General features: G+C 43.9%; 1 protein-coding gene across 6 annotated transcripts in view; it reads right to left on the bottom strand.

The window, feature by feature from the left end:
• ALK (ALK receptor tyrosine kinase) overlaps positions 1 to 15046 on the bottom strand; it is a 313946-nt gene that overhangs the window by 9361 nt on the left and 289539 nt on the right. For 5 of the 6 annotated variants that reach the window (XR_005818022.1, XR_005818023.1, XM_040550717.1 and 2 more), the window contains 8 exons: positions 14440 to 14538; positions 13322 to 13508; positions 11308 to 11398; positions 10337 to 10401; positions 8207 to 8336; positions 4048 to 4145; positions 2852 to 2944; positions 934 to 1035 (listed from right to left, as the gene is read on the bottom strand). Coding sequence is in view for 4 of the 6 variants with exons in the window: in XM_040550717.1 (XP_040406651.1) it covers positions 934 to 1035; positions 2852 to 2944; positions 4048 to 4145; positions 8207 to 8336; positions 10337 to 10401; positions 11308 to 11398; positions 13322 to 13508; positions 14440 to 14538 (865 nt within the window). In the remaining 2 variants the exon portion in view is untranslated. The remainder of the gene's footprint in view (positions 1 to 933; positions 1036 to 2851; positions 2945 to 4047; positions 4146 to 8206; positions 8337 to 10336; positions 10402 to 11307; positions 11399 to 13321; positions 13509 to 14439; positions 14539 to 15046) is intronic. The other variant, XM_040550719.1, reaches the window with a different exon arrangement.

The raw sequence follows: 15046 nt of genomic DNA, 5'->3' as shown, positions 1-15046 counted from the left end.
TAAGTACGTAAATCTGGTTGTTTTGCTTTTTTACTCAGCACTGCTCAACTAGATGTAACAAATGTGAAAGACTATGCTTTTCTGAGACATCAGCCACACTGAGCAGAGCAGTGCCTGAACACTAACAACAACCTTTTCGTCTTCTGTAAGCTCCACTTCATGAACTATGCCAGTGAATCCCCATAAGTTCCCATCTGTACCTCAGAGAGTAGGAAAGTAGGAAAACTTTCCCTAGCTAACAGCACAGTCCTGAGCTTGTGGTGTGGCTTGCAAAGAAGTCCTGAGTCCAGAGGAGGGCCACAAAGATGATCAGAGTGCTGGAGCACCTCCTATGAAGAAAGGCTGAGAGAGCTGGGGGTGTTCAGCCTGGAGAAGAGTGGGCTCCAGGAAGATCTCCTTGCGACCTTTCAATACTTAAAGGGGTCTTATAAAAAGGATGGAGAAGGACTCTTTACTCAGGTAGATAATGACAGGACAAGGAGGAATGGTCTTAAACTAAAAGAGGACAGATTTAAATTAGACATTAGGAGGAAATCCTTCACTGTGAGGGTAGTAAGGCACTAGAACAGGTTGCCCAGAGAAGTTGTGGATGCCCCATCCCTGGAGGTGTTCAAGGCCAGGCTGGATGGGGCCTTGGCAGGGGTTTGGAGTTGGACGATCTTTAAGGTCCCTTCCAACCCAAGCCATTGTAAGATTCTACAGCAGTGCCTATATCTGCCTCACTCTTCCTTCCCTGCCTGCTTGCTTCCCTAGCAGTACCTGCCTTTGACGACCTTTCTGTTCCCTCATGTTCTCCAAGATCAGTTTTTTTTTTTTTCTAAAGGCAAACTGAAAAGAAACGTGTTTTTTACAAAATATTCAGACTTTACAAAACAAGTTACAATAGACACACACACATGCACGCACACAGATGAAGAAGTAAAGGAAGCAAACCATGTGTCTGTTTTTGATGTAAATATCCCTTCCATGAAGGCCTCGGGAGGCATCCATTTGACAGGCAACATTGCACACCCACCCTTTCGATAGTAGCTGGCTCTGCAGAGAACAAGAAAAACAAAGAGTCAGCTGTGAATTCAGAAAATGTTATTAATTCACAATTTGTATAACTATGAATATTAACATTATCAGCTGGAGGACAGACTAATTTAGGCAAAGCAGAATGACAGAGAAAATGCTGAAGAGGCCTGTTTCTTTTCACAAAAACAGTGGAAATGGGCAGGCCATGTAAGGACTGCTTTGCAATCTCCCTCACCTTAGGCTTGATCTAGTGAACCTGAATTATCCTTATCTATGTCCATACTCAAGTGACTTATTCACATAGTAAGTTGCTGCTGGCAAAGCTATTATCCTGCATTTTTCAGCCACAACAGGATCTCCACCTCATCTCACAAGTCGTCACCTCAAGCATCCGTATCAAAAATAAACAAAGCTTTTCCCAAATATACCCAGTCTACAGCACTGCAAGTGGAATCCAAAACCCTTATTAAGACCAACGAGCAACAAGGAGAATGTTTGGCCATTATTACCTGGGGCAGTAGATAGAAAAATCACTTCCTATGCTCCTGAGACAGAAAGTATTTCAGTTGTTTTGTGATTTTCACTTAAAATAAAACCTACAAGCCCCAAATCCTGTGCTGGTGCTTACAGCAGACTGCTCATGCAAGCCAGTATCACTGTTCATAACTATGCAGCCTGAGCATCTGAAGGGTGTTCTCAGGCACTGGAACGTGCAAACTTCAAAGGCAACTCTGAAAACTCAGCACCAAAGCATTCATCTTGACAGGTGGTTCTGCTGACTGTATGTGTGTGACAGATGTTACTTTTTCCCAGCAGAGTCCGATATGACAGAGGAGCAGGGTAGGGTCTCTTTGTGAAAAGGGAGGTAGGGAAAAAAAAAAAAAAAAAAAAGCAGTTCTAATACACTTGGTTTTTGAAAGTAGCACTCTGTTAGCATCACCTCGGGCTGTCATACTGGCAGACCTCAGGCTAAGCAGAGCCAGGCCTGGCTTAGTAATTGCACAGAAGAATCCCGAAGCAGGAAAAAGAGAAGCTGAAGCTCTAGAATAAACAATGTGTGTGACTGAGTACAATGCTTTTCTTCCTCTGAGTCAGAGGCAAATCAGTTCCCCAGCAGAGCAGCACATGGTGCTGCAGTTCTAGAGGTGCTATTTAGAGGATGAGATATCAAACTGCAGCCCTGGCTGCTCATGGTCATTAAAGGCTTCCTGATGATTCTTGCAGCATCAGAGTAGTTAACCTTGTGTCCTGGCTGAATTCCAGTTTGGGTGATTACATTTCTCTAACCTTCCTCTGCACCTTCCTCATTTACCTGCATGAAATTGTGGAGATTTACTGAAAAAATTTTTTATTTACTGATTTGATTTTTTTTTTTTTACTGATTTGATTTTTTATTTACTGATTTGATTTACTGATTTTACTGAAGACACCAAACCAAAGGGGGAGGGATAGTATCAGAGAGATTAAGCTCAGAAAGATTTGCGGCCACAAAACAGAAGGACACATTAGTCCTATTCAGCGTGGAGAAAGTACAGGCAAGAAACTGTGGATAGAGTACAAGAGGGAGGAAAAAAGCCTTCCATGGCCATAAGACTTCATTACACAGAAGAAAGCTCTCAGGGAATGTGAAAAGTCTCCAAAACACAGTTCAAATACAGGTGAAGGCAAAAAACAATTAAAATATTAGGTGGGATTCACTGGGGTTGGGTGTCTCCACTCTTGTCTTTCTAGAGTTAAACAGAGCAGCATGTGAGCTTGCTCTCCTACATGAACACTGCTCATCTCTCATTTTAGTGAGCTTCCACTTGTGAATACCCTTGGCTTTAGCTGTTACCTGTATATATCCCGGGCCATGCCAAAGTCTCCGATTTTAGCCACTCTTCCAGGCCCTCGACAGGTAAGGAGGCAGTTCCTGGCAGCAATATCCCTACAAGGAAAGGCAAGAAAAGCAAGAACAAGAAAAGAATCACTTAATCATTTAACAATTTTGCAGAATAGTACCTATTTTCCTGAGGTGCAGAGACCACCTGGAAAAGTCAGTGTTTATGGGTAACTAGAGACGTCCCAAATTGTAATCTCCCCCAACAGTTTGAGCAGTTCTGCTCCTTAAAAACTTCCTCCTTAAATTTCACTTAATTTCTCCAGGGAGTTGCACGCAGTGTGGCTGATTTCAGCAATGTACCAGTCCTAGCATCAAGATGTCTCGGGAGTGATCCACTGACATGTTCCTACCATGCCAGTTCAAATGTTGTCAAACAAGCATCATACTATCAGAGACAGGAAGAACAACAACAAGCAGGTAGCGTTTTAAAGACAGGTATTGGCCTGAATCTGTGCATGCAGGTAAAGCTCCATCTCCATCTCTGCTGAGCTGAAGTACACCCTGAAATCTGAATAACATGGTGGCACCCCTTGTGGATAACTCAGAAAAGTGAACTACAGTCTGGCCATAGCAGCTTCACAGCCCCTTGCAAAGCCACGTGCTGGTACTGGGCTCTTCTGATGTAGGCAGAGTGGCCATGCACTTTCATCACGAATAACAGCAGTACTGGATTAGTGGGAGCCAGAGAAAAACTGATATCTTTACCTCCCTTCTGTTCTGCAGGAGCAGGTAACAGTAGTCACAAGGTGTTGTACTTCTGTCTGCACTTGTACAGCTATTCTTCAAGAGGGAGGAGAAAAGGGTTCCAGGATGAACAAAAAGACACTAAGCAAAATTCACAACGGGGAGGGCTTTGAAGACTTCTGTCACAAGATTGTGTTTCCCTTTGCCAAGTAATCAACCTGTCTGCATAAGTGCAGGCACTGAAGAAAAGAGCTCAGGATCTTTGATAAAACTACAAACCTTTGCAACCTGATCTACAGCAGCATTTCTCTTAATTGCTTCTAGTATTCTGATTTTATCTACCTTGCTTAAAGTTGTTGAGCCACTAGAGAGCAGCAGGACATAAATATATCAAACAGAGCATTATGAGTCATTCTGGTCTGTCTGCAAGTCACGCCCTTGCTGACATAGATGCCTTTACCCACCTGTGAATGAAGTGGTTCTCCTCCAGGTACTGACACCCACAAGCAATGTCATGAGCCACATGGAGCAAGTCCAGCATGGAGAGGGAGGAAGGCTGATTCTACCAAAAGACAAAAGACAAATACGGCTTAAAAGCAAGAACACAGCATGATTGGTCGTTGATACAACACAGGATGTGCAGGCATGATGTCATTCAAATCCCAGACAGAATCAGAACAGCTGGATGCAATTTCCCAGCTCCATCAGGGTTCTCCTTTAAGGATCTCCCACTGTTTTGCAAGACACAAATGGATTTCCCCCAGTTCTCATGGGAGACACTTCTGAATTTTCAGCACGATATTTTTTTTTTTTGAGGAGGTATGTCACCTGAACTGGTCCTCAAACACTTTCCTTATATCATTTCCAGCTCTTCTGTAAAGTCACCTTCAACAATGAGAATGACATTTTGTATAATGGCATGAGTCACATTTACTCTTTTCCTCCTACACATCTGTGTAGGTTTTATCTTGCCCCTCAGAGCACTGACACAGGTTTGCTTAGCCAATGGCTATGGAAGATGAGGGCTGCTAACTGCTTCTGCCTCTGATGAAGTCTATGGCCTTAGCCAGCAGGGGACAGATGCTTTTGTGAAAAGGGCAGGCTGAGCAACAGCTCACATAGTGGGCTGAAGCCAAACCACCAGCTTCTGCTCTGAGGTGTTAACCAGTGATCCCTGTGGCCAATCCTGCGGGGGAGGAGGGAACTAATTCTGCCAGAGGGCATAAAACAAACAGCTGGGTGGCAGTGATATCTTATTCCACAGCAGTTATTTGCTAGTTAAGTGTTTATCTGGGGCCTTAGATATTTGACTAACAAACCTCTCCCACCCTCTCTCTCTCTGTGGACACTTACCATTCTGCCAGTGCTCAAAAGGCACACCTGTGCATGGGTCTCTCCTGCTGATGCACAAACCAGCACCAGTTCCCCAGTAATAGTGACTGCTGGACCTACCAGCCTGTCTGCTGTAGTTGTAAAGAAACACTACTCAGAATGACGTGGTGCTGAGCCACCTGCTCTAAAGCACCAATAAGTGGGACTGAAAATAAGTCCATGCTCTGCAGCAAGCTCTGCAGGCAATAGTTAAATACTGGACATTATCTAAACCTAAAGAAGTCCTCATGTTTTCTAAAGAGGTTAGGAAAGACCTGGCCTCAGTGCTTGACTAATGAAATAATTGAAATATCCTGCATCTTTGTGTGAACAAAGCCTGTTTTTTCAGTGTGGTATCATAAACCAAAATGGTTTGTGACTACGCATCACCTGCCTATATGTTATTGTTTACTCAGCATACTTCATTGCATATATATACTTAAGTGATTCTTTAAAAAACTGGACTGTTATCCCCCCACCTTTCTTTATGCAGCATAACCATTTCCTAAAAACATTAAAGCCTCTCCCCCACCCATCAAACACTGTCTGGGGGAGGGGAGAATCGTCTTTTTCACCTCTCTGAGTTGAAGTGATTCACCAGCTCCAACAGAGCTACAGGAACAGAGGATGCAGGTGCCTTCCCCTCCCACCCCCCCACCCTTCAGGGAACAACCAAGGGGAAATGAATACCTCAGACTACCCATTCTCTCTACATCTGAGCAAGGCTCAAAAACCTGAAGTGAAAGCTGAGCAAAAATCCCCGTTCTTTACTGCGCAATCAACTGCAGACCTGAGCTATACTGCAAGGCAGCCTGTACCTTGAAAACACAAGCTGATTTGGACAACATAGCTTTTCTCTCTCTCTTTCTTTTTCTTTTTTTTCCTTCCTCTCTCCCTCCTTGGATGAATTCCTTCCACCTTTTATTTTGCTAAATACAGCCCTAAAACAGATGTGACTGCCCACCCAAGGATGCTTTAGCCATGTAATTTGTTTGAAAAATGAAGGGTTTGGATTCATTTTGCAAGAGATGCAGCCTTGAGACACCAAAGAATTCACTTCACAGCTGCTTACACCTTTTGCTCCCTGGATGAATGGACAATGCTCAGAGCAGTGGGCATGCTAGAAGCACTAATGTGTCACTAATGTGACACCTTCCTTGGTGAGGCTGAATCTTGCTAAAGGTGAATGAAATTCTGTGTATTGTTCAGTGTAATCACTGCTCTGTGCAATAGGCTGCACAACACAACAGGAAACTAGGATTTATCTTCCAGAGTTGTTCTTTGATTGCTTTGCTATGAGTGAGAAAAAACAGCACTGAACTTCCTAGAATGGACAGTTCTGCAATGCTCCTATTTCAGGCATTTCTGGATCTACCAGGACTGCCTCTCTCCAGAAGAGGGGGAAGGAGATATCCTGTAATAGATATGAACTTCATTACAAATGGAATGGAGAAACCCCTCAGGGCTGGGGTTTTCTGGACCCATGGAGAAGCTTGAATCTGAAACTTACAGAGTAGGCCTGGCTGTCATAAAGTGACAATTTTCCACATGAGTGAATTGTATTGTATTGGGCAAGCCATTCCAATGCCTAGCCATTCTTTCTGAGAAGAAATACCTCCTAATTTCCAACCCAAACCTCCCCTGGTGCAACTTGAGGCCATTCCCTCTAGTCCTGTCACTAGTTACCTGTGAGAAGAGGCCGACCCCCAGCTGCCCACAGCTTCCTTTCAGGCAGTTGTAGAGAGCAATAAGGTCTCCTCTGAGCCCCCTCTTCTCCAGACTAAACAACCCCAGTGCCCTCAGCCACTCCTCACAGGACTTGTGTTCCAGGCCCTTCACCAGCTTCATAGCCCTTCTCTGGACACGCTCCAGGGCCTCAATGACCTTCTTGTACTGAGGGGCCCAAAACCGAACACAGCACTTGAGGTGCGGCCTCACCAGAGCAGAGTACAGGGGGACGATCACCTCCCTGGTCCTGCTGGCTACACTATTCCTGATACAAGCCAGGATGCCATTGGCCTTCTTGGCCACCTGGGCACACTGCCAGCTCATGTTCAGGCGAGCATCAACCAGCACCCCCAGATCCTTTTCCTCTGCACAGCTTTCCAGACACTCTGCCCCAGGGCTGTAGCACTGCATGGGGTTGTTGTGACCAAAGTGCAGGACCTGGCACTTGGCCATGTTGAACCTCATCCCATTGGCCTCTGCCCATTGACCCAACCTGTCCAGGTCCCTCTGCAGGGCCTTCCTACCCTCCGGCAGATCAACACTTCCCCCCAACTTGGTGTTGTCTGCAAACTTACTGAGGGTGCACTCAATTCCCTCGTCCAAATCATCAATAAAGATATTAAAGAGGATGGGCCCCAACACCAACCCCTAGGGAGTATCACAGGTGACTGGTCGACAGCTGGATTTCTCTCCGTTCACCACCACTCTCTGGGCCTGGCCGTCCAGCCAGTTTCTAACCCAGCAAAGAGCGTACCTGCCCAAGCCATGGGCTGCCAGCTTCTCTAGGAGAATACTGTGGGAGACCGTGTCAAAGGCCTTACTGAAGTCGAGGTAGGCTACGTCAACAGGCTTTCCCTCATCCACCAGGTGGGTCACCCGGTCTTAGAAGGAGATGAGGTTGGTCAGGCAGAACTTGCCTTTCATGAACCCATGCTGGCTGGGCCTGATCCCCCAGTTGTGTTGCACATACTGTGTGATTGCACTCTGATGAGCTGTTCCACAACCTTTCCTGGCACCAAGGTCAGGCTGACAGGCCTGTAGTTCCCTGGGTCCTCCTTGCAACCCTTCTTATAGATGGGCTTCACATTAGCAAGTCTCCAGTCATCTGGGACCTTTCCGGTTGACCATGACCACTGATAGATGATGGAAAGTGGCTCAGCAATCACATCCACAGGAAGGTAAGAGCAGAGTTTAAAATATGTATATATATATATATATATATATATATACACACACACACACACACACACATATATATATAAGACTTTGATTTTACTCTTTAGATAGTGTCTGCAATGCTATCTAGCAAAGTCCAGGCATGAGGCTCCTCTGTATAACCCCAACAACATTTGTTGCCTATATGACAGATACAGACTATATCCTGCCTCCAGATCAGCCCTTCTAGTAATAAAAAACTCTGACTCTCTAAAATGCTGGGAAATAGTAGCTGCATGGATCAGTCCTTTTATAGTTACCTATTTGCCTTGTGTCATCAGCTTATTAAATACAATTCAATTTTCTTACCGGTCTAGGCCGTGTCTCTCTCAGGAACGATTTCAGGTCACCTCCAGCCATAAGCTCTAGCAGGATGAAACGGGGCAGTGCCTGCAAGCTCACTCCAATACAGCGCACAATATTCTGATGATTGAACTTGCTGCGGAGACAGGGAGGCTCAATAATGGATCAGCTTTGATCCAAAAAGCACAATTATAGAAAATAATCGAAATATTTTGCTGTGGGGAATTGTGTGTTTTTTTTTGTTATTTGTTTGTGTGTTTGTTTTCAGAATAAGTAACAAATCCCAAAGTCATAGTAACTCGATAAAGGCGAAGTGCTACCCTTGCACTCCATCTGTCTGCACAGTGCAGAAATGGAGATTGGAGGAGGAGTGGATTGAAGGAGTAGCTTCCTATATTCTGCATCCTTTTTGTGCTGCAGCAAGACTTGTGGGTCATAGGAAGCAGAGAATGTCTGTTAAGAGTTTATCCCTACGTTCCCTATCCTGGGGTAGAAGCTGTTATAGGGCAAAGTTGTTCCAAATAACATACTGATACAGAGATCAGCTTATTGAAGGGATATTCCTCAAGGCCTAGTGCTAATAGTTCCTAAGTTCTCCAGGCCTTAATGTGATAGGGAACTATTTCCTTGGATTCTAGGACACAGTCACTGACATATGAAATGACAGCAGCATTGTGTCAATGGCATCTCTTCACAGTCAAACCAAAACTCCTGAAGTTTGTTTCTTCCTCATGCTCTGGTCTCTGAGAGAAATCTGGAGCCCCCAGCACAAGAATGATGTGGAGCTGTTAGAGCAGGTGCAGAGGAGGGCCACAAAGATGATCAAGGGACTGGAGCACCTCTCCTATGAAGGTAGGCTGAGAGAGCTGGGGGTGTTCAGCCTAAAGAAGAGAAGGCTCCAGGGTGACCTCATTGTGGCCTTTCAGTAACTAAAGGGGGCTTATAAAAAGGAAGGAGAAGGACTCTTTCCTCAGGTAGATAATGACAGGACAAGGGGGAATGGTTTTAAACTAAAAGAGGGGAGATTTAGATTAGAGGTTAGAAGGAAATTTTTCACTCAGAGGGTGGTGAGGCACTGGAACAGGTTGCCCAGAGAGGTTGGGGATGCCCCATCTCTGTAGGTGTTGAAGACCAGGTTAGATGAGGCCCCGAGCAACCTGATCTAGTGGGTGGCATCCCTGCCTATGGCAAGGGGGCTGGAACTAGATGATCCTGTCCTGGTTTCAGGTAGGACAGAGTTAATTTTCCTCCTAGTAGCTGGCAGGGTGCTATGTTTTGGATTAGGATGAGAAGAGTGCTGATAACATGCTGATGTTTTAATTGTTGTAGAGCAGTGCTTACACCAAGCCAAGGACTTTTCAGCTTCTCACTCTGTCCTGCTAGCGAGCAGGCTAGGGATGCAGCAGGAGCTGGGAGGGGACAGACCCAGGACAGCTGACCCAAACTGGCCAAAGGGGTATTCCATACCATCTGATGTCATGCTGAACAATATATAGGGGTGGCTAGCCGGGGTGGAGGGGGGGCCGGCTGCTCGGGGATAGGCTGGGCATCGGTCAACGGGTGGTGAGCAATTGCATTGTGCATCACTTATTTTGTACACATTATTATTAGTAATACTATTATTATTATTATTATTGTTGTTATTCTTTTCCCTGTCTTAATAAACTGTCTTTATCTCAACTCACAGACTTCACTTTCCCGTTTCTCTCCCCCATCCCGGAGAGGGAGGGGGGAGGGTGAGTGAACGGCTGTGTGGTGTTTGGCTGCCAGCCGGGCTAAACCACAACAGATCCTTGAGGTCCCTTCCAACCCAGGAAGCTATGCTTCTATGATTCTATGCTTCTATGATTCTACGCTTCTATGATTCTATGATCTTATTATCAATTCTGAAAACTGGCCCTAAAGATTTTGAATTTGGATAATGAAAACTAGTGTGGACCTTTGTGAAAATGTTGCCTTTAATCATCTGGTCCTTTAGTTTCTTCATTTGTAAGAAGTATAGAATAGGATAGTAATGCCTATCCCTATTGTAAAATATTGATCACTGTGGACATCACCTCCCAAAGCACCTTTTCTTCTTATAGTGTTGGGCTTTGCAGGCCTATATAAGTCTTTGTTCATCTTATTCATACACACCTAATAATGAGAGCTTCCATGAGGAAGTCCAGCTCATCTTGCTCCGAACACACTTCTGGCAATGTCTGAAAAAGAAAGAACAGGTTGACAAGGAGATGTTTAAACTGACAGGTGTAGAACACCTGACACAATCAAAAGCACTAACATCGTTTGCAGTGATCCTTGTTTCTCCAAAAGAAACCTCATTCTAATAATAGCTAGACCATTATAAACTAGACCATGAAGCATGTTGAAAGATAAAGATCAGGATGCATTGTCCGTCAATCACACTGTCATCCTCCTACCAGTGCAGGAAATACAACAGAGTGCAAAGGGAATAGCGCTGATATATGGGACTCTACTGTGTAGAGGAGAAGAAATGAGACCATAGCTCCTGAGCTCTCAGAAAGTTCAATACCACTACCTCCCATCAAAACTAGGAACTATAACCAGCAGTAGAATTATGCTGTTATGTAACCTCTAGGAGAAAACAAGCTAGCCAAGCTTCTGAAGGCCTGAAGTACCCTACCAGGGTCCCTTAGGATTTAGCTATGCACGCAGTGCATATCCATCCTGTAATGGAAAGAATCCTGCCCACAGCCTCTTTGATGTATATACCAGCTGCTCTTGGCCACATTAAGACTTCTGTCCCTTTGACTCAAAGGCTTTGGACAGGTTACCACACCAGGAAGAGCGTGCAGAGAATGGACAGAGGGTGGACTTATTTCTCATTCTTGTAGTCTACTGCAGCTGTATAGGAAATCTTTGTCTACTTACTACTTACAATCAACTTATTTTTATAGAAAGTCCATATGTAACAAGCTGTACCATCATTATGATGGATGGAAGTGTTGCAATAGAACAGCAACCTTTCTAAACACATCCTTCAGTGCTACAGAAATGTTTAATCCATCTTCATTTTTATAATGCATTGGGACTCTTAGGTGGAAGGTGCATGAAACCATCATGATAACTCATACGCTGTCACTTACTTTCACAGCCACCTGCAAGGGAGTGGGGTCGCTGGGGATCCCTGCCACCTGACCTTCATATACCTCACCAAAGGCTCCGTGGCCCAAACCCCTGGACAGACCAGAGAAGACAAGAAGGTATTACTATAGAGAACACACATTATAATGCTGTGGTCACAGCTAACAGAATGGGGTCACAGTTTTCATGGCAGTGAAACAGGCAGGACTAGACGTTGGCACAGTTATTTCTGATAATTCTCCTTACACCACGCAGCAGATGGGACCTTGATGTAATCTTTCCTGGACCTACAATGTCTTTAACTGGTAGGAAAAACAATCCTCAGAAATGAACTGTCCCCTGTGAAATCAAACTGCTGGCACTACGGAGTGTAATGGGTAGCACTTTCTGCTGCTTTGGTGCCAGTGCTATAGTGGTGGGTTCTCCAAAACAGGTCAATAAAGATAGGTCTTAAGCCTTGGTATTTGCACACCCTAAGCATAATAGTTCCCATGTTTACGTATCACCACTAAAGAAAACATTGAACAAGAAACTAGGAAGCACAATGGTTCTCAAAGGACCTGAATTTTAAATTAAAGATCTTTCCCTTGTTTTTTTTTTTTTTGTGATTCTGTGTAAGTAAACAGTGATGACAGCACTTTGTAAAGCTCTAGGAGTTCATGCTGAGAATTGTTACTGTCACTGATTATATTATGAAACTTATAGTTTTATTTTGATTAAGCATACAGGGGAAAAAAATTAAGGGGCTTTCACTAAGGCTCTCTTCTACAACAAACGCTTTCCTGGTAGTGCCAGGTCTGACCTCAGAGCTGCACTGTGTGTCCTCCAGTCTGTTGTGGACTGTGTTCGCATGGGCCGTTGCCCTCCTAGTTCAAACAGGTGCTGCTAAGAGCAATCTACTCTGTTGAGAGCAGTGAAACAGCAGTGAGGACTTGCACTGCCTGTGACTCAACCACTTCTTTAATAACATTTTGTAGGTGTCAGCTTGAGACACCATTGTCTGCTATGCCTGACCAACTTATTACAAACTAAGGATATAAACCAGATCTCTACAGCTCATAACTCACCCACCTCCCCAAAAGCACAACTTCCCTGCCCCTATCAATTCCCAGCTGCATACTCTGCTCTCTGCAGCTTGCCACACTTCAAAAATTCTTTCAGAGCCCAAGCGACAACAGCAACAGCAACACAGGGTAAAGTTTGGGTTACACCAGAAACTTCCAGATGAAGTCTAGCAAGATCTGCAGGCAGGGGGGAGTGTGATAAGAACGTGGTAAGTCTGCAATGCATTGCAGACTGCGTGGGCTACTCTGACCATCATCTTTTTAAGCACCATAAGGTCCCCTGTCTTCCAAGCTCTACTTTCTGCTCCTACTTCTTGGATTTTTGTTTAACAAACATGGTACCAGGGTAATGCCATATTCACCAGTGGTGTGCACTGTAGAGCACCAGCAAAGCAGGGTGGGCAAGAATTCTGAATTTTCAAGTCTTCTCTAGGAGACTATTTCCAACCTTCCAGAAGTTCTGACCTAGACCTGGCTATCCTGCTTGCTTTATATTGCTGTCTTTTTAATTCTGTCTTGCAGCCTCAAAACCATTGCTTTTCCTCTTACTGTATTTAAAGATGTCATTCTCTATACCAAAGGTCCCAAAGAGTCGCCTACAAGCCTTAGGCTTCCCAGCATTTCATCCGTTAATGCTGGAAATTGGCCATTCATTGCAAGTCTGCAAAAGATGTGTCCAAATTACTGGTGATGACTCTTCAGTTCCTCTCATGATTCCAGAAGATTAACACTGCACCTGCAAAAGGTTAGGGAGACAGCCAAAGTCTAATCCCCTCCACATAAACCTAACTACTGCAGATTTATTATCTTTCTAGTGAGAAGGGGCATGAGTCTAAAAGTGTGTGAGTATTTGCATGTGCCTGCATAAAAGACATGAGTTCACATCTGTGTAAGAGAGCCAGCATATGTCAGTATACAATATGGGGCATAGGGAAGGCAAAGATGAATTTACCGGATGAGGGAGATGTTTTTGCGAGGCACCTCTTTGAGGTCGCTAATGGATGTGGTCTTTCCTGCAAAGCAGTAGTTGGGATTATAGTCTGTCATAATAGTGGAGGTACGCAGTTTGCTTAGTTTATATTCTGGGCTCTGTAACTCCATCTGCATGGCTTGTAGTTCCTGGTGCTTCCGACGATACACTATATGTAGAGAACAGAGTAAACCAGACACACATTCCCTTTGGAAGACAATGGTAGCTGTGCAGCATGTCTCACTGGAATTAGATGCATGGTCAAATTCCAGCGAATCAAAACAAGCAGTGACACATTTCTGCACATCAAATAATTACAGATTGAAAATGGAATCTGAAGTTATCCAAAAACCTTTGATTTACGTATGTCATAAAGAAGCAGACTTGCTCATGAACTGCTTGGAAAAAGTAAAATGAATTTCACTTGCAGAAATCTCTGATTTCACAGATCTGAGGTTTTTCTTTTATCCTGTTTAGTTTAGGTGGACTTTCCAAATCCAATCTTGAGGGAGTCTTGCCATAATCAACTTTCCTAAATCATGTAGAAGTGACTAAAAGTCTGAAATAAATTATTGCATCACATTGTTCAAAAAGGATAGACTAAACTGTTACCTCAGAATAAAATACTGTACATAAAATTTATTTATTTTGCAAAACTTCCACTGTTTCTAAACAACAGAATTGGACTAAATTTGAAATCAGCTCAAAAGAGTTTTGTATTCCTTGAACCACTTCACTGATATCTATGAAATCTCATTGGAAATTGTTAAATCTGTATGTAGGCACACAAATAAAGAGTTTTTAGATATTAAGCACCAACAGCTCTCACAAAACCAGTGACACTTCTGTTCTGGCAGCTTTATACCACAACAAAAGCAATAATATCTCTTTAAAGATGCAATCAGTAACCAAAACCTACTCAAATTGGTCAACGTGGTTAGAAACAACTACAGATAATTGATGTTAAGGAGTGCATGGGGGAAGGTGTCATTAAATACAGCAGTAGCTAAAAAACTGAACCTTTTTTCTCCTGGGGCCCAATTAATCTTGGCTCAGATACAGTCCTCATATGAAAATACCCTTTGCAGAGCATCACTCACCTATCATGATTCCTGAAAAAGCCAAAATTAAGGCAGCAACCAATGCTGAAGTCACTACAGACAAGACCAAGGAGAGAGGGAGATGAACCACTGGTTCAGCTGTAACAGAAGCATGAGAAACGGGAATTACATTTGAAATGATCTTTCAGTACCCACTTTTTTGCAGGCAGATTTTTCTGCTCTTCCCTCCATTTACTCATCTGCTACTCCTATAGTGTAAAAGCAACCTCTGACGTGATCAGCTCTCAGGATCTATGACCTCAAACATCTCATTATTTCACTTTTCTATTCCTGATATTAATTGATATCAATCCCTTAAAACAGATGGTTTTCTATCAAGGAATTAACACGCACTCTCTGGGTATGAAAACAAGACCATAAAAGCTGGGGACAGGAGCTGGAGAGATGGAAAGAACATTAAATTGCCTGGTCTAGAGTGCTGCTATCAATGACAAATCAGAGCAAAAGCAGAAGGAGGACTGCAATATATCATCTCCTAAATGCGTCTAACCCAGGCAGACAAAACTGATAACATGTGCAGTACAAAGTACTCCATAGCTGCATCCTCACTTGGATCACAGGCCACTCAATGACCATCTATTAAGGT

Source organism: Cygnus olor, chromosome 3 (genome assembly GCF_009769625.2).
Source record: "Cygnus olor isolate bCygOlo1 chromosome 3, bCygOlo1.pri.v2, whole genome shotgun sequence".
Classification (NCBI taxonomy): Eukaryota; Metazoa; Chordata; class Aves; order Anseriformes; family Anatidae; genus Cygnus; species Cygnus olor.
The sequence above is the reverse complement of the archived record's forward strand: the minus strand, read 5'-3'. Positions and strand labels throughout refer to the sequence as shown.